Source organism: Pocillopora damicornis, chromosome 12, assembly GCF_964200805.1.
Source record: "Pocillopora damicornis chromosome 12, jaPocDami1.2, whole genome shotgun sequence".
Taxonomy (NCBI): domain Eukaryota; kingdom Metazoa; phylum Cnidaria; class Anthozoa; order Scleractinia; family Pocilloporidae; genus Pocillopora; species Pocillopora damicornis.
The window spans coordinates 9,351,733-9,371,684 of NC_142681.1; the positions used below are offsets into that span (position 1 = coordinate 9,351,733).

The window sequence follows — 19,952 nt, forward strand, 5'->3', positions numbered from 1 at the left end:
GCTTGATACGTGTCTAGTATGTGTCTATTTACAACTGCTACACAACGATGCTAGTTAGTAACTGGATTTAGCCGCTGGCTAATTTGGGGCGCACTCGCTAAAGAGCATGTGAGCCGAATGCAACATGGCTTCCCGCCATGTCGATGTCAACGAGCGTCGGCTTCGTCCTGTTTATGGTACTTCTCTTTCGTTTTACCAGTTACAAAAATTACTGATATAAAAGAGAGATAATTTTTGACCCTTTTTGTGCTATATTTTCAGATGCGTTGGACAGTATGAACAACAAACTGGCCATCCAACTTGCAGACAAAATTTTAAGGAAGCAGAAAGACCTGTACTGCGCCAAGGTAAAAGTTTCTGCGGACGGCATGAATCACGTTCAGTGAAAGTGTGATGACGCTAAATGTGTAGTAACAGGGTACATTCAGTCCTTTGTTTGAATTGCAGGCTCTTAAAGGACTGGCTTTATTGCGATCAGGAAAAACTGCTGAAAGCGAGACAATTATGGTGGAGATTATGGAAGCGAAACCAGCGGACGATCCCACGCTTCAGGCAATGACAATTTGCTACAGAGAGATGCAAAAACGTAAGAAATGTGTAGAGTTCATTTATCAAGGGTCACTTTCTCCAATTCATCTATTCAGATTAAAACTAATGAATGAGTTAGATAACAGCAGGTGCCTGTTCCTCTGATCCGCTATTTGCACTTGGTGATTGACCCACAGCTTCTCCTTACAATATCAATAGAAACACCAAGAAGTACGTGGTGGGAATAGGCACACTGATCTGTTACAGGGTGTTTTCATGATACAACTCTGGTCTGAAATGATGTATAAGTTGAAACAGGTCAAACTGAAGGGCAGATTACATATGTCTTGACCCAGGTCAGTTCTACACCTTGAACATCTTTGTCGTGTGAAATGCAACAAGTTCCTCACTATGTCTCTTTCCATGATGTAGTTTGAACAACTTGGAAAGTTTTGTCACTTTTCAGAATTACTCTGTTTCCATGGTTTTTTTTCCACCAAAACACTTTAAAGTTTCTCTGAAGTTCTCACATTTTCCTTGAGGTTGTTAACCAGCTTTTCTTTTTATCATTGACTGTTGGAGTGTATGTGCTTTATGTTTTTAAGCTGAGATGATTCCTTGTATTTATGAGATGGCCTTGAAACAGAACCCAAAGAATGAAGAATTATATTCTCACCTCTTTATGGCATATGTCAGAATTGGAGATTACAAAAAGCAACAACAGGTGAATCTCATTCACTCAGATTTTAAAATTTACTTTTGCCTAAATGAACCCAATGGCTTTCAGGGCTTCTTATAAACCTTATGCAAAGATGTTTGTGCCATTTTCTTGCATTGTTGGTTCAAGCTTTTCAGTTTCAAGTGTTTTATGCTTGTAAAAGAAAAGCAATGAGATTGTAGGGTTACCTTCTGCCTGAAGTGAATTTGTTTGCAAATTGAAGTGAAATAATGTTGCCTGAACAACTTTCCTTATTTCACACTTCTTCCCAACCAATATTTGCAAATGTTTTATTTCAAATTTAAATCAACCCTTTCTCAGTGTGTCAAGTAGTGTTTGCAACCTTGGAGGGGTTAGTTTGGCATTGCAGAAGATAGAGTTCTCGAGCTACTATGCAGAATTATTTGGTCAAATTGTAATTGTCAGGCCTGTATTTCACCCAGAGTTGAAAATATTTTTTACCTGTTAGGTAACACCATTTTCTTGCAACTTCATGTCTCAATGCAAATCCTGGAAAGGAGACCCTTGTTTACAAACTTTATGTGCTATTGCCTCCAGGGCTCAAGTCATCAATTTTATGGGGGGTAGTTATTAAAAACAAACAAACAAACAAACAAACAACAACAACAACAACAACAACTGAAAAACCCTTGTGAAATTGTTACAAATCCCTCTCTTGTCCACTTGTCATGGAGTCCAATCTATGTAACTGGTCATCGAGTTTGTGGAGATTAATTGTGAATGTACTATTGTTTTTGCAGGTGGCTATGAATCTGTATAAACTGTTCTCTAAGAACCCTTACTACTTCTGGGCTGTCATGAGCATTGTGATGCAGGTAAAATATTATCCCTACTTTTAAAGATGTGTTCCTTTGATCATGTCATGCAAGTTATTTGTATCTATAATCATGCATGCTCACTCAAAGGAGATACTGTTTGAATAGAGAGCTGTTCATAGTGCTTTAAACCTCTACCCTTGAACCTTTAAACCTTAAGAGTGACCATTATCTAAATTCTCCTTATAGTAATACTGCTGAGTCATTCATAAAGATCATAAGAATAAAGGAAATGATTGTTAACCTAAGAGGCTTTGATTGTTACACAAAGGAAACATGTAGGTTGTAAAGGGTTAAAATAAGGCAAATGAAATCATCATCAACATAAACTACAACTGCTAGGAGAGATACTGAAAATGAAATATCTACACACTCCTGTAGACCTTCACTTTGTCATGGCATATTTCCCTCAGAATTAAATCATCTCTACTGGCAGAGGAAGGGTGGAGTAATTCTTGTTACATGCTGTTCTTAAGGCTGATAGTTGGGTGAAAGCACGTGGTATTGATGTGTAAAACATCTTTCAATACTGTGGAGGGTCAAGATTTTAGCTCAATTACAACTTTTGTTGACAATTCAGGGTTATCAGTTAAAAATTTATACAGAGTTCTGTGTCTTTCATAATAACAACCTTTGGTGAGTCAACAATATTTGATTAAGTTTCCCTGTAGTTCAATTGTAGAATCTATTTCAAATTTTATGTTTCAGGGTATAATGGCTAGTGAAGAGAAACTTGGAAGAACTATGCTCTTTCCTTTGGCTGAGAAAATGGTTGAAAAATTTGTAAATGAAGGCAAAATTGAAGCTGAAGCAGGTGCAGTATTTTTTAGTTACCTGTTGCTATCCCCTAGATAGCCATTTATACTGTGTTCAGTGTTGTCCAACCTTCAAACAACAAAGGCGAGGTTTTTAAGGGAGTGGGAAACATGAATCTTTATGTCTTAAGCTTGTCCATAGTTTCTGAAAGAAGCCATATGATGGAAATATCTTGCATCATGTCAGTTCTGAATCAGTTTGATGTTTTCCATTCTTGAACATACAAGTCACATTCCTTTTAGATTTAGTACTGCCTACTGTGTTTTTTTTATGTCATGAAAATTATATCTTGATAGTCTCCTTCAAGCTGAAAGTAGCACATACTGAGGCAAAAAAATTGAGATTGAAATGTCATGATAGTATTTCTTTTAAGCAGGAGAAGCTTCTGCTTGTTAAGTCAGTAATTACCCACACTTTGCAGTAACAATAATATCTTCAAGCATATATTTGCTATTTTCTGTAGTTATTAACTGTATTATTTTTCTCCCATTGGGTTTTTGCATCAGCTGTCACAAGTGTGTGTGGAGTTCTATATTTTTGAATACTTTGGGCTTACTGAAATCCTTTACTTTGTCAACCAGTTTATCAGTGGGCTTTGCCAATATGGTACTGCTTTAGACTTGTTGGTGTGTAATTACAGAGTTTGATGCACTAATTTTAATTCAGTAGTTATATCACAGGAAAAAAAAATTATCTGAGCACTTTTCCTTACATTTTTCACTTTTCAGAGGTTCATCTGTATTTAATGATTTTAGAGAAGCTTGGATGTTATGAGAAGGCTCTTGGTGTTCTTAGAAGTGATTTGGCTGGTGAGTGTGCTGGCATTAAAACAAACTTTAGTTGCAATGAAATTGCACAAGCTATGTTTTTGTAAACTTTAAAAGAAATGTGCCAGTATCAATTTCATTACTTTAAAATCATCGTCATCCTTTTCATCTTATAAAATGTAGGATATAGGGATGTTTTTACCTTGAAAGGGCCCTTGTCTCCTTTTGCTGGTTAACAGACTCTCCTTTCAAATAAACTCTTATGTATAATCCAAATGAAATGTGTCACAATTAAAATCTCAACTGGCTGGAGGCAAACTACAGGTAATTGACAATTTGCAAACATGGTCAGAGAGTTAACCTTTTGACTCATAAGAGTAACTAGCATCTAATATCTCCTTATATTATCACCCCTGAATCACACAGTAAATTCACAAGATTTAAACAAAATAATCACCAACTAAAGAAGCTCTTTAATGACTGTGAATATGTGAAAATCATATATGTGAACTGTGGGTAAAGAAATGAATATGGAAAGGATACTCACAATAAAGAACACTACTTGAGCGACAGGGAAAATAGGCCTGAAAAAAAAAAAATTCAGGCCTGTACGAGATTAAAACCCATGATCTTGTGATACCTGTGCAGCACTCTACCAACTGAGCTAACAAGCCAACTGGGTGCTGGTTGTTATGTTGGTTCCAAATAAACCCTTGAGGTGCTGAATAAATAAAGAAGCCCTGGATTGTTAAACAAATTCTCCTTGTCGGCAACTTAAGAAATGTATGGAGAACAGTATGGAGAATATGCATACTGATGTTGAGGTGTAAAAGGTTAAATTTGGAATTAACCTTGCACTTGCAGCACTTGCACCTAAAACCTGTGGATTGCATTTCTACTTCTGAGTCGTACTCCTTAGATCTTTGATTAATCAGGCACCTTTTATCCATTTCTTAGCTAAACTGATTAGTTACATGGATGAAAGAGAAGAAAAAGAAGCCATTTATTTAACAAAACTCTGCAAATGGCATGAAGCAAATATAGCATTTAAGAAACTCATTTTGAAAAGGTATTTGGTTAGTTGTATTTAATTTCATGTTATTTGGTTAAATTTATTATTACCATTTGCCCTTAGCCTTATTATTAAGATGAATTTCAATGTATTTCAAAAGTAGCCTATTGTCACGACTTAAGAAATCCTCTTTTGCTTCTGATTTAGCAGTGAATAATAGATATGTCAAGAGAAGAACAGTATTGGCTAGGCTGCTAAACAATATAAATATGAATATTCAGGCATACACTTTTTGTTATAGTATGGATTTTGAGCTTTATTAACTCCATAACTCCAATGAGTGACCAAGAAAGAATTTCTCCTTACAATATCAAGCAGGCAGGTGATGAGAATAATGAAAACTGTCAATTAAGGGATTATTAGTTGATCCAATGCCAAGTTCTCCAAACTAATATTATAAGAATTGTGTACCAGACAGAAAGGAGAATCACTAATAAGATCTTGGGAATGAAAAGGTTTAACTTAATTGGAGATGTACTGTAATTTTTGTTTTCTTATTTCTCCTAGGCCAGATCAGTGGTCATACTACCAGTCATACCTAACCTCAGCTTTCTCCCTTATAAAACAAAACTGGAAACCAGTTGATGAGTCAGAGTAGGTTTCATTCACATGATTTTTGTGAAGGGTGATAATAATGTGTACAAGAATCTGACAAGAAGGTGATGGGTTTTTCTGGGAAATATTTCAACTTATGAATACAGAGCTTTTCAGTGAAAGTGTTTTAAAAGAAAAGCCAAGTACATTCCAGCCATAAACTTCTGCACATTAAATCTATGGATTGACTTCTTGATCACATAAAAATCTAAATTCTTTATATTTTTCCAACTGCACTCTTGTTTAGTCATTTGTGTACTTTTTCTTATTTGTTTTTCAGAGAAATTCCTGATTATTCTTTAGAAATGATTGACAAATTCCTAGCATCTGTTGTGGAAGCTGAACAAACTAAAGAAAAGAGATCATGCAGAGGACCTTATTTGGCACAATTGGAACTGGAAAAGCTTTGTAGTCAAGAATGTATTCACTGTGATTCAAGACAGAGTGAGTTGCTTGGTTACATGTATTGAATAAACCTAAATGTGCTGTGTCATTGAACTTGGCTAATGTCGGCAGTGTTTGTGTCTATACAGGGTAGACAATATGTATATTTTCAGGGTTCCCTAACCCCCCATATTTGTGCCTTTGACCAAAAAGGAAAGATACTTAAGACCACCTGACTCTCAGAAACATAGGCATGCATAGCATTCAAGAGTTTTAGTTTTGGCTGGGTGGGTTGAGATGGGTCAACATGGTATGATTGATGTGAGATACATAACCTAATGGGGCAATCTGATTAATTGCAATAATGGTGCAAGATACATACCCTTATGTGGCAATCTGATTGATGCAAGATACCCACCCAAATGTGGTGATCTGATTGGTGCAAGCAACTTACCACTCTCCATGCTAACAAAGAGTTTTTTTTCTTTTTAAATAACTCAAAAACTCCTGATAACGAAAAAAACACACCTATTTGTAAACCCACCGTGCAAACTCCTTTGAAGTCCTGACATGTTCTCTAAAATCTTTAAATGAATCAATTTTAATTTATTTGAAAATCTATTTACTCATCTCACTTAATCTACATGTATCTAAATGACACTTTTGACACTATTGATCATGGAAGTTTGTAGGAAACTCAAAATTTATGAATTAATTTAGGCCTAGCAGGGGAGCATCTTACCTCAAATTTAAAGGAATTCAGGTTGAAATTCTGGCAAAGGATTTGCTCTCTTGTTGCAAAATTATCTGTTCTTGTCTTCTTTTAGTGTAGTAATGGGACATGTTACCCTGGAGTACAATGTGGGTTACAAGCACCTTTGGGTTCGAAATTGTCACATGAAACTTTTGTAACAGTTTTGCTCAGGTTGCTCACCAGGTGGGCATTGCTATCTAATACTTGTATGATGTTTAGGTCCAGGTTCACAAAACAGATTACTCTATCATCTGGATAGTGATTTATCTGCTACATAGCATTATCTACCTTGGAAACTATTAGAGACAAACGTGTATGTGTGGGCCAGTTTTCTTAGAGGGCAGAAATATAAAATGCTTTAACTCATCTTGAAAGCTTTGTCAAGAATAGTCAATCTGAATTACAGATTTAAATTATAATTCAAGTTGTAGACACATAGTTAGCTTATTCCATTTTTTGTGAAATGCTAATGATGTTTGGTGTGTTTCTCTTATTTTTATTTTCAGGTTCAACTTCTAGTGTATATTTATTAATAGAGTATTTTAAATGGTTTGGAGACAAGCACTGTTGTTTCTGGGACCTTGAACCTTATTTACATCTGAATCTACCAGAAATACTGGACAAAGAAAAGGTAAAATAGATTGGAAATAAAGTCTTGAACCCTCAACAGTCTTTAACACTCAGAAAAGATGATGCAAGACGTAGAGTATTTTTATAGAGTATTTAAGTCACAGCATGTCTGTCCAAAAATGCACACAATAATGAATATGGCAAATTTTACTGATGAGAATTATGAATTTGGTGAATGCTGAATATGGCAGAACGTTGTCACATTCATGGTAGCCTCCTTAAAACTTGTTTGCGATAAAGTTGGATATTGAACAGATTGAATGGCTTGGCTTGTTTGGCAAAACTTGTCATATCTGCCATTCTCACCCAATTTAAATCATTTGTCAAAACACTGTCCAGTCCATTACCAAAAAATCTTGACGCTTTGTTTTAGTTTGTGGAAGCATTAAGGAATGCCCTTCCATCAGTCAGTGATGAAGATCCTGAATCATCTCATGTATGTAAAGTATTGTTGTGGCTAAGTTTTACAGAAGTTGTGAGTAGTAGTTACTAGAAAGTCTTCAGTTAAGGAAAGCTGTGAGCCTGTTGGACTGAGTGAGCACAATTCAGGGAATAATCTGGCAAATGAACAATTCAAAACTAATGAAGCACATGATTTGAGTCTTGTCTGATTACCTTTGGGTTGTATGACATGAGGATCAGTCACTAAAGAATTCTATCTATATTGAATTTTGATGCAGTAGTCTTTGGTCCAAGTCGGTGATAAATAGGGTTGTGCTAGGTATTCATATGGACTCTGTCTGGCCATTGCTAGTTTCTACCCTCTATCATTCAATTGCCCTCTAGGTCAGTAGTAGCAGAAGGTGCAGTAAATCTAATCTTAGCTGCTTTCATGTACACAAATACTATTTAGTGATTGTGATACTGTTTTTTCTCTTAGACAAGACTGATGCTGAGGAGAATGAATATTGAACTGATTTCAAGACATTTAGGATTTCACTGCTCTCTTTCCTGTGATGAAAAAATTGCTTTATCAAAGGAATATATGAAGCAGCACAAAGATGGTTTGGTTTATGGTTAGTATGCTATTGTGACCAAAATAGCAATTTATTTGTAGATACATTTATGTAGATCCATGAAGCTTGGCTTCATGTCATAGAAAAATAAGATTGTTGTGTGGATCGGTGTAGTAACTGTGCTCCAGTTTGTCAAGTTTGGTTATGTGAAAGCCATAGTGGGAAGATGTTGAAGAGCTTACAGTCTATATTGTGCAGTCTAGGCTGAACTTTTGTTAGGACATTGATTGTTGGGCAAGATACTTACCAACTCTAAAAGTAAGGCCTGACTCACTTCCTCAGTACTTACTCTCCAAGGCCTTTCTATTTCCACAAGTACATAGTGTACAAGTAGCACACATTTAGTGGGTGGTATTTACTGATTACAGATGCAGCTGTTCAGATTAGGGACTCTGAGATAGTTTAGCATCCCACACAGGGGTCGCAACAAGACTTTATTCTAGCAGACTAAGAGGTGTAGGTTCAAGCTTTGGCTGGGTCATTGTGTTGTGTTTGTGGTCAGTGCTCTTAATGGCTTCATTCAGGAGACACTAGCATTAGCTTTGGCAATATGGGTTACTTGGCCTTGAAGACAAGTGCCTTAATGGCATCTCCCATTATTTATGTGTGTGAGATGACTTGGTGGTTGTTATATTGGATGTCCAATCGAAAGGTCAAGGTTTAGGCCCAGACTGGGTCTCTGAGTAGTGTTGTTGGACTAAAGACTTGACTGTCAGACTACCTCTTCCTACTGATGGCTAACAGCAAACTTTTAGTAAACTTGATGAATTGTTGGGGAAAGGAGGCCTTAGGGCCTTTCCATACAAACAATCATAACTAGAATTGTCCTGACAAAACCAAAGAACAAATTTTGTCATCCACATTTAAAATTTCAAAGCTGTCCAATTCCATTAGCACCTGATCTGTTCATAAGACCAGCCAGCATAGTTTGCCAAGGGATTCCATATTCAATTTCCAGAATTTATCCTTAGTCATTATAAAACTTTAGAATCCAAGTAAACTGATTTCAGTTCAATTACACACTGGTCGTAGCTTTTATGACAAATGATCCACAAGTTTATTGTGGTTTTGTTTCAGTCAATTTGTCCAGTTTTTACTCAGGACAAATTTTTTTGGTGGTGCATTTGGAGATTTGTCCACTTCAGCCAAAATTTGTCAAGTTGCTGAAAACCATCCACACCTCTGAAATGTTGCCGATGACTGAAAATTTGTCTAAATAAACAACTTTTTCACTAGTGTGGAAAGGCCCTTACTTGGGAAGGACCATTTCAGGGGAGTGGTAACACTCCCTGTATCTTCATTATCATGAAACTTGAATAACTTCTGACCGTAATGGTTGGCTATTTGTGGCTCAATTCTGGAAGTATCTTCTTATTGAATTTAATCATTATAATTATTTGTTAGGTCAGAGTCTTTTGCCTACTGAACTTCAGTACAGTGATGGGTTTGCTCAACTGGCTTCACACCTTTTGTTAGAAGTAAATTATGAATCAGGTATTTTTTCACAATATTGGTAGTAATTATTGTGGCCGTAAGTTCTTAAAATGATAATTTCTTTACTGTATGGTGTCCTTGTAAAATGACTATTCATAGAAAAGGTGATCAATTATTCACTTGCATCAGCATTTTTGATAAACTGAACAAATCGCCAATTGTCTAATTTTTTTTTTAATTATGCTAACATCTTACACAGCTAACACACATGTGGGCCTTTTCTTTTTTTTTAGCCAGAAAAATTAAGTTAAATTGAACTGTAGATCAAATAATAATCACAAGTTTGGTTGCTGCTGGTTAAGTTAGTTTCACCTACTGCTCTTTGCATCAGTTCAATGAAGAATTTCTAGAAACTCTTCTTAACAGCAATTTGTTTTCCAATTAAGGAAATACAGACATGAACTGGCACCTTCTTATCATGTTAGAGAGCACATTAAAGGCAAGTCCTTCCAACCATCAGCTCAAACTCCTACTGATGAAAGTCTATTGTTCAATGGGTAAGATTTATCCTTCCATATAAGTTCACTTTTAACTGCACTTTGTTTTCTCAGTGTGTCAAAAATTAAAAAGAAGAATTCATCTACAGTGTAGCTATTACCTTAATATCAGAGTCTTACAGTAATGACTGTGTCATGAATTTTAAATGGTTTTGTGCTGTTGGCTTTCCAATGATGAGGCAAATCCAACTCTTATTATAAAGTGATAAGATGAGGAGAAACAGAGCTTCACTGAGGAAAGGCCTACAACAGTCTTCTGTATTTGATCATCATGTTAATCATGGACCAGGATTGTGTTGCAGAGTTTGCATGGTCATAAAAGCAATAGTTGGAATGCCTATGTTGCATAGATAGGGAGGAAGTGCTTGTGTACATGTGTATGGTAATAGCTGTGTAAAATTAAAAGTGAATACCATTTCTTAGGAGCAGAGAGTAAGTTTATAACAAAATTATGTGTAGATTTTGGCAGTGGCAAACTCAAGGTATTACTTTGTTTATTATTTTTCTGTTGAACTGGAATTCAAAGTATAGGTTTCCTATCATGTTAGGAAAACTGGAGAACCAGGAAAAACCATGTAGCAAGGACAAGATTCTATCACCACCTCAATTGAGATGTTATCCATAGCTGCAGCAAAGGGAGGGGAACAATCTTGCCTATGCACCCCTCCTCCCATACCCTACATACCACAAAATATCCGAAGAGTGGATGGAAAACTTTAATTACTGAATTACTCTGATGAACAGAAAAAACCCTGAAAAGTTGGTTAATGAAATAAGTTCAGGTAGCCCTGAGTGAATGACAGAAAAGTGCTTTTTGGCTTCTAAGATGACCATCTAATTTACTCCTGTTTATAGGTGCTGTTAGTCCATGTCTAGCACTTTTTGAAGGATTAGAAATCAAGCACATCGAACAAGATGTTGTTGGGTAAGTAGAAAAGGGAAACTTTCCTATCAGCTATAATTCTGACTGATTGCACAGATATTTGCACACTTCCTTGAAGCAATGCTCTAAGTTACTTCATGCTATAGAGACTGGGAGAAACTCCAGCTGGCTTGACTACTTAAGGCTTGAGTACAAACTTCTATCTTTCTGAGGGACATCTCAACCTGGGGAACACTTTTTCAGTCCTCAGTGTCTTACCATACAGATTATTAGTTGAAGGAGTGCAGTTACATGTACAGGAGAAGATTTTGTCATTAATACTTTTAAAACACAAAAAACAAATTGCATCATATGCACAAATCACAACAACAGCATAAATCACAACAACAGCATAACCTTTGCATCCTTTGAAATAGCATAGTTATTTTCTGAGGGGCTAGATAATCATTTTTCAAGATGCTTTTTGAATCCAGGTTTTTTTTCTTCAGTAATGAATGGCATAGTAACTAAAATAGCAATGCTAGAGATTATTTCATTTTTCCCTTTGTATTTTTTTCCAGTTATACTCTGACACGATACGTTGAAGCTCTTGGTCATTTTGAGGCAGCTTCATCTGTGTACTTAACCACTTTAAAATTCTTTTATGGAAACCAAAAAAATGTAAGTTACACACATTATTTGTCAGCAATTAAATTGTGTACAACATCTTAACATCAAACTACAAAGAGGGGTGAAACAGCAAATAAGAGAGATAGCTTTTGATCCACCTCTCTCCTCCTATGTCTTGCTCTGTCCTATTTCTTCTCCCGTAGAGATTGTTGTTGTAAGTGTTGATTGCCCTCACATTTGCAGGCAGTGCACAGTAAATTAAATCTTGTTTGGAGAAAGTAGGCTCTCAGAATTGGATAGAAAAGCAAATAGGTCACAGTTCCAAGATCAATTATCTAAAAGTGATATTCATGTCGGCAAGTTCTGTTGTCTCAAGTCTTCAGATATGAAGATCGCTGTGTTTCTTTTTAGACCCCTGAACACATCATAGCTGCATACAAGTATGGATCATTTGAAAAGGTGAGATAATCATTTTCAGTTAAATGTGGATCAATTTGACCCTCCCAAGTAATATTATGCATTGTCCAAACAACAAGACAGTTGGGCAATATTCACCTAACCATTTAATTCCCAAGATCTGATTGTTAATTCTCCCCTCTGGCTGCCACACATTTCCTTGTAAATGAGTCACTTGAATTTGGTGTTAGATCAAGACTATTAACTTCTACCTGATAAGTTTGAGTATTCTCGATACACATTGGGTGGATAATGTTTGGATGTTGTAGGGAGAGGTTACATGTTAATCATTCATGGGAGTTAAAGGGTAAAGGAGGAAGTGTATTCCATGTACTTAAATTACATCAACTGGTTCATATGTTTTGAATCTATGTTATGAGTAGCATTGGGTAGCATCATTAACAGCAGATGCACTTAATTTTCTTTAAATAATGGGTAACATTCTGTGGAAAGGACTTACTAGGCAAACTGTTGCTATATACTCATGAAAGCAACACAATGTACAGTAAGTGGACATTGTTCTGTCTTTTTGTCTCCATGTTTGCATCTTGATAAGTTTCTTTAATTTACTATACTTCTTGTCCTACAATGACTTTTTTAAAATTTTGGTGTTGTCAGATTCCAGAGTTCATTGATCTCAAGAGACGACTTGATCTTTCACTGCATTTTGCCACAGTAAATTATGAAAACATGCTCCTTGACGTGTTCACCAAGGCAAACAGGTTATAACATTGTTTTGTCTTTTAAAGCATTTCTGTAGCAATAAAAATTTTTCACGCATGGGCCATTCTTTTTAGCCTTTCAGATGTCCAAAGTCATTTTGATGAAAAGAGCTTGCTCGACAAGTGTTCTGTAGAGAGTAAGTCTTTTTTCTATGATTATTCTTCAAGGTAAAGTTTGTGCCCAAGTGAAAACCATCACCATCGGGTCTTACTTGGGATAATGTTGGGAGATTTCATCAGTCGAGATATTGGTAGGGTGATTTTCTTTAACTGTGAAATTGATGTGGTTTTGTTGTGCCATCTCCTGTGATTTGTTGAAAAACTTGTCTACAAACTTTGCATGATGGTAATTGCTGAATTACCATTACCTGTTACATACTTTTTTTTTAACCATTTTTTTAATAGTTAATGTGGCTTCTTTCACTTTGAGCCAATGATTTAAACTTTGAGTGTAGGTAGCATCAAATTTCTTCTTACAATATCACCCATGAATTAAACAGTAATTTAATAAGAATAAAGGAAATTATAACCTACTTGTACTAAACAAACTTTTGATTGTCAAATAAATTCTCCTTGTCAGCACCTCAGGAAATGCATAGAAAACAGTATGGAGAATATGCATACTGATGGTTGGGTGTGAAAGGTTAAGCATGAAGGAGAATATAAAAGGAGCAAGAAAGAAATTATGATTTGTACAATATTTTACTTTGAATGGTTGTAAGTATGCAGTTAATGTCTCTTTAGAATACTGGATGAAAGACCTGAAGGATAACAGGGATTTAAAAATACTTCAAACCTGGGATGTCCCAGAAAGGTATGTAAATACTGGGTGTGATTTTCTCTTTATTTTGGGATTCATCTGAACACTGATCTGGTTTTCTTAATGTAACTAGCCACAAATAATTTTGATTGTTTAAAATAATCTTAATTTGTAAGTTACTTGGGGAGTGAGTTAAGTTTTAGTTGATCTGATGTCTCAACATCACACACCAGCGATACTTTCACATTCTGACAGCCTTTTCAGTGATGAGTCAAATCCAACTCCTATTTTTTAATCATAAAATGAGGAGAAGTAGAGCTTTCCTGAGGAAAGGCTTCAGTTTATTTACCCTCAAGAAACAACTAGTTTGAGTTTTAAAAAAACTTGAAAGGTTTAGCCTGTGAGATTGACCTTTCATTAGATATTTGGTCTGTTCATTGATGAGTTGGTAAGTGAAGTAGGTATGTTGTTATTCAGTACTGATTAATTTGAATTTTTTAGGCAGTTGTCAAAAGAGCAGCAGTTAAAATGCGAAGAGCAAGAGGTGAGTTGGAGTGTTTTTAAATGTCTTTGGACTATACTCTTAATTTTTGTTAGATTAAAATTTCCCTATTAATATTATTATTATTATTATTATTATTATTATTGTTATTATTATTGTTATTATTATTAACATGTTGGTTGATATTTTGGTCAAAGCTGTGTTTTTCACTTGTTTCATAATTGTAGACTCCATACTTATCACTGAGTTATCCTGCTGAATAATGAAAAACAAATTTATTTCTTTGTTTGGTATGCAAAAGGTAGCTCACGTCTGCTCTATTTTACAGGTACTCTGGTTAAGGTTGCGGTTCCTTATTCTGAGAGCCCTTGCAGTAGCTGTCTCTTTGATACCAAAACCTCAACAAAATATGCAAAACATGAATAATGGAGAAGCTTCCCCAGCTTATCCTTTAGCAGAAGTGATTGATGAATTGAAGGAAACATTGCAGGAAGTTGATTTGCACCCAGGAACAAGGGCAAAGGTGTGAACAAAATTACAGTTGGAAAATCAATAGAACCAGGAGCCCATTACTTTGCTCCCAAAAAAAATTACTAATAGTTGATTTAAAAAAATGTAAATCCTCAGGTGGATTTGAAACTTTGACAGAGTTTTAGTTTACAGCTGGCTTCTCCCAAATCTTCTTTGGTACTCTACTTTGCACTGTAGTTGTTAGCAAAAGAGGAAAATGTTGTAGATCAATTACTGTACATATTTATTCAGCTGTATGCTGATCCCGGCAATAAGCTGAGACCCCAAAAATCAACTTTAAAAATGCAAATTATAAATAAAAAACACTGGGCTTTAAGCAGAGATCCATTACAAAACTTTATGTTTAACAAAGACCTAACAATTTTTCACTGATATGCTAATGCAACCTGACTTACTTTATTTGTAAAGCTGCCCTGTCTGGGTCCACCAAGTTCAAGGCTGCCAGGGTTTTTGGATGGTCAGCATGGAGCAATGATTGTAGCTATGGTAACTGTTTGCCATGAATGTCATAGTTTACATCATTCTTCACAAGGTGTTTGTTATTTTAATTTGTTTTATCCCTCTAATTATTTTTATTTTGCCTCAAAACCAAAAAATGTGAGCCAAGAATAAGTCCAGGAAGGTGAAGTTTTCAAGCAGCAGCATTCCAATGATGCGTTCAATCCATCTCCTACATTTTAAATGAGGAATAATAATCGTGATAACTGAGGAATGTGGTTGTTATGAAAACAAGGAATAAACCAAATGTGATGTAACATGTTGTAAATACTGTTACACCACAAAAGTTTAATAACTGACACAAAATATAATGGTGACGAAAATGTGACAACACTTTGACTTAAAATATTATTTAAAAAATGTATTACTTTTTTTGTTAAAAGTTAATGAATTTAGCCTTACTATGTTTTTCTTGGACATTTTCCAGTTTGTGTCAGTTATTAAATTTTGTGGTGTTCCAGATGCAAGAAATCTCTCACACAGTAGGCATATATGCATATTTGAAGAGAATAAATGCTCATAAAACTTTGTCCTTTTATTTTAGGCTTTTTATGACTTTTTAGGACTGTTTTTTGTAGGCAACCAAATTTTTCTACCTGGCAACAGAAAAAACAATTTGGTCACCACTTTCACACATGCACTAAACACTGAATTTTAAATATTTTATTCTTTGAACAAATGTTGAAGAAAATGATAGAAAATATCTATCAGACTTGATACCATTCATAACTTGTTCTTTCAAACTCATATATCTTTGTTCCCTCTGATCTTTTAAACAGATGCTGGTACAACAGATAGATGGAATTGTATTAGACACAATCTGGATGTAGTGACTGAAATTTTGAAAGGTAATTTCTCTTGGTACTAAAAGCTTATAATGATAATGATAGTGATTTTTAATGATTCCTATCCTCAGAACTCTTTATTGTTCACTGTACTACAGAAATGTCTTTCCAGTGATGTTACCAATCCATCTCTTATCTAATTTATGCAGAAACTGTAACTGACTGAGGAAAGACCACTTAATTTAATTCCAGTATATTTAGGTTAAGATGTTACACACTCAGATAGCCAAAAAACTTGATTGAATTTTTTTTCTAATTATTTCAACTTGAAAGTAAAAATGGTTTTGTATTTGATAAAGATATTTTCTTACATGCTTCCTTCTCATGTGTAATAATCAACCTTGTGTGTTTTTTCACTTTCTTATTCGGTGAAATATATTTTTGGTAAGGAAGTTTTTTTTTCTGCCATGGTATGCAGGTAAAGTGTACTTACAAGAATACAAGAATTTCCTTCATAATATAATATTTTACTGTAACATTTGGCTTGCTCCTTCCCGGCTAGCTCTATGGAATATTAATTTTGTACATTAATACTGACCCTATGAAAAGATTGTGGCCTTTGAATTTAGACTTAACAAGAAACTGAAGTTCAGCATACTTTATTTTAAATGAGCACAGTTTCTCAGTAAGCACCCTTTTTCTCTTTGTTTTATCTGAAATGAAGCTGTAAATGCCCACATGAGCTCTTATTAATGTCCTGTGGATGTCTGCTTAAGACAGCTTTCACTATGTTATTACTATTTGGCATCATGCCTGTAGCAGAAAAGTGAAGACAGAATTTTGAATTTCCCTTTTTCCCATCAAGCCTAAAGAGAAACTTGTTTCCTACTTAAGCTAACACTATGAGATTGTTTCATGTCTGTTGTCAACAAACCAATTTTTTCTTCCACTAATATATGTGTTACTGCTGTTTAGGTTGTATTTCAGATTGTTTAAGTAAGCTCACCACAGGCAGTGGAGAAAAAACAATGTTCAATGGATATGTTTTAGAAACTTTGGTTCTCTTGGTTGAGGTAATTGAGAATGGAGTATTTTCCATTTCATGTTAAGAGTTATTGTTTAGTTAGTTACTGTAATTATCAGATTGAGAAGGTCACTGAATTAGAATTGGCTCAGAGAAGGATATTTCATGTTTAACACTCAGTTTGAACTAGGTTACAAATTCATGCTCTCACATAATTATCTTGCTGTCGCATATCTGTGGTAGTTAAATAGTTAGCAGTAGTTAGTGGCTAATTTTCAAGGGCTTTGATAATATTGCCCAGAACTTTTGTGTACACTATGGCTGAAATTTGAAGATTTGAATTTTAGCTTGATAGCTGTAACTTATGATTTTGGATAAAGTGGTGTGTCAATTGTTATAAGTTTTATTCATACTTTATGTCTATACATACTGGATTTATTTTGTGGGACAATGTGATTATTGCCACAATGACACTTGCTTTATGAATACTTGGATTTGGAAGATTTGTATTGTAATTTAACTTCACAATTTCTTCTTTTGCAGAGCTGTTGTTGTGTCCTTCTTTTAGCAGCTGTATGCTGTAGCTTTTTACAAACAATGTCAGGTAGCAAAAAGACCAAGAAGAAGAAACCTGCTCCCACAAAAACGGTTAGTAAAGAGAACATTATGACACAAGGCTCACTCCAATGATCGAGTTTGACTGACCAACCATTTGGCTCATGGACTGATTGTCTGATTGTAGGACTGTCTTTAGAACTGAGTAGTTACCTGATCAAGTCTAATCCAGTGGCACAAGTTAAGGTTAAACAAAAACAAAAAAAAAATGGAAGATTGGAATGAGTGAAAAATCCTAGTGGGGCTTGTAAATGATGCATTTGAGATCTTAATTGAAGAACAGGAGGATTCTTACACAAATTTGAGCATGAGTAATTTAGGAACTCCGTTCCAAAGCTTGCCTCAATAGCTTTATTTACACTAACACTACTGTACTTAATATATGTTACCTTTTTTTTACCTCTATCAGAATGAAGAGATGGCACCATTTAAAGAGTTCCTATCAATGCTTAAATCTTCTCTCACATCCCTACATTCAGCACTTGTAGAGGTGAATGTTTCTCAGCTCTCTGATGAGCTTTTGGAACTGGATTTAGTTGAGCTAGACAATGAGGTAAAAACTAGTCCTACTCCTGTAGAGCATAAGCTATGCTTTGATTTGTGATAGATATATAAAAAAAGATGATTGCAACAAAAGTACTAGTTTGTAAAGTATTAAATTGTAAACATGTGATGATGAAAGTCAATCTATCAGTTAATTATCAAGTTTGTGTTGAAGAAGTGTATTGTGTTTGTTCCTCAGACCAAGTCTTCCATTGTGTCCGAGATTTGGGAGAAACTGCAGACCAGCTATAAACAGTCAGTGAAGGAGATCACAGAACTTTTACATCACAAAGTTGCTTTTGCAAAGTCTCTGCGTATTTAGGCATTTAACAATTAATACATTTCATCAATGGATATCACAACAAATAATTGAGAAATTCTTAGAGGAGAGTTGCATCTTGTATTGTCATTACCTTTTGTGTTGAAGAAGGCAAGATAAGACATGGAGTTGTGCAACATTAAGGTTTGTCAAGAAGGGATTTAATGTGTTGTTAGTGGCCAAAAGAGTGAAAGCTATGGCTTTGAAGGGAAGTTCTACTCGCACCTGCATGTTAAGGAAGTGGAAGGTGGTTCCTTTTGCAGAATGGTTTATGGTTAGTGGAAAAGCAGATGCCATTTTATCAGCCTTGCATCATTGTGGTTTTATGACGATACAAGTATGGTAAAATTGGTGATTGTAAAGATAATGACGATTCTGAAGAGTTCAGACCTTTTTTGGGGATGTAAGCTTCTACTTCTCCATATCTTTTGGATTTATGTGTGATGCAAGTGGTTCTCATCAGCAAAAATGTGCCTCAATCACACAAGAACCCTACACACAGACTCTCCCTGCCCACAATGATACCTCCAAGCTACGATCACCATCTTGTGACTTAGTTCCTGGTCTGAACAAGTATATAGAAGACTTAGAGAATTTTGAAAAAGATGCGAGACTTTGATAAAAAAAATAATAAATGCAACAAAGAAAAATATTTCAAGACCCACTACAAAGGCAGTCAGCCATCAGCTGCTGGTCAATCAGCTGACTGATGGCCAACAGGTTTTTCTGGGAGCTGTTCTTCACAGTTACCAAAAGTCTGCAAAATGGTATCACTTGCCACCTCTAACATTACTATCACACAGTGACTTTGGAATCATTGTGCACTTGAATTTGTATTTCATAGTGTTTCATCATATTGATGGTACAACATGTTAGCTGATGGATGATTTGACTGGAAAATAAACATGTAAGCTACTTTTTTTTGGTTATGTGGTACACAAAGTGTAACCACCCATAGAAAAACTGATAACTTGAGTTAGAGAGAACATCTGCACTTTTTATATTAGAGCACCTTTGGAAAGCAGTCAAAATAAGGACACCACAACATCAGAAAATAGTGCTAATATGAATATTTTTAAATCATGCATGGGTGTTTTTTTAGTGACCAATTTAGATGTCTGCCAGCATGATGCTGAATTTGATGCAAAACCAGATTTTTTTTTAGCACAATCCTTAGAGTAATAAAAACTAAATGTAGATTGAAGTGTGTTTTACTGTCTTTGAGGATGTGAAATAAAGCTACTGAAATTCTTTATTATAGATGTATTGCTTATTAATTCTTGAGAAAGTATGACCCAGATTTACAAAAAAAAATATTTCTTCTGTACCAGATTGGGAAATGCAGCGGAAAATAATTTCCAACTTGTTTCAGCCATTATGTGATAAATATATAGCAGATGTGTGGAATAAACATGTTTAATAATTGCCCTAGGTGAAGGAAAATATCTTGATTTGTTAGTGGTGGGCAAATTGATTATCTTCTGAAGTTGTTTCTTATTTCAAAAGTGCCCCCCCCCCTCCTTTCCCTTCCCCTGTTATATCCTCTTAAACGGGCAATGTGACAGGAGTTTGCAAACCCAGTTTATAATTTAAGCAATT

At 35.2% G+C, this 19,952-nt stretch overlaps 1 protein-coding gene across 2 annotated transcripts; it reads left to right on the forward strand.

Moving 5' to 3' along the window:
• Positions 1-86: 86 nt before the first annotated feature.
• LOC113675150 (N-alpha-acetyltransferase 25, NatB auxiliary subunit) lies at positions 87-19,613 on the forward strand. 2 transcript variants are annotated; one of them, XM_027191691.2, is made up of 29 exons: positions 87-176; positions 262-347; positions 448-586; positions 1,134-1,252; positions 2,008-2,082; positions 2,791-2,896; positions 3,627-3,707; positions 4,623-4,734; positions 5,245-5,331; positions 5,612-5,775; positions 6,976-7,100; positions 7,473-7,535; positions 7,980-8,115; positions 9,520-9,609; positions 9,996-10,106; positions 10,962-11,031; positions 11,550-11,649; positions 12,010-12,057; positions 12,673-12,776; positions 12,852-12,913; positions 13,521-13,590; positions 14,038-14,080; positions 14,367-14,561; positions 14,978-15,101; positions 15,847-15,915; positions 16,828-16,925; positions 17,420-17,524; positions 17,901-18,044; positions 18,234-19,613. In XM_027191691.2, exons 1-29 carry the CDS (start codon positions 125-127, stop codon positions 18,354-18,356), a joined length of 2,901 nt encoding a protein of 966 aa, XP_027047492.2. In that variant the 5' UTR covers positions 87-124; the 3' UTR covers positions 18,357-19,613. The 2 variants fall into 2 exon arrangements, with proteins under 2 accessions (XP_027047492.2, XP_027047493.2); XM_027191692.2 differs by lacking the exons at positions 87-176; positions 262-347; positions 448-586 and adding an exon at positions 748-884.
• The last annotated feature ends 339 nt before the right edge of the window (positions 19,614-19,952 follow it).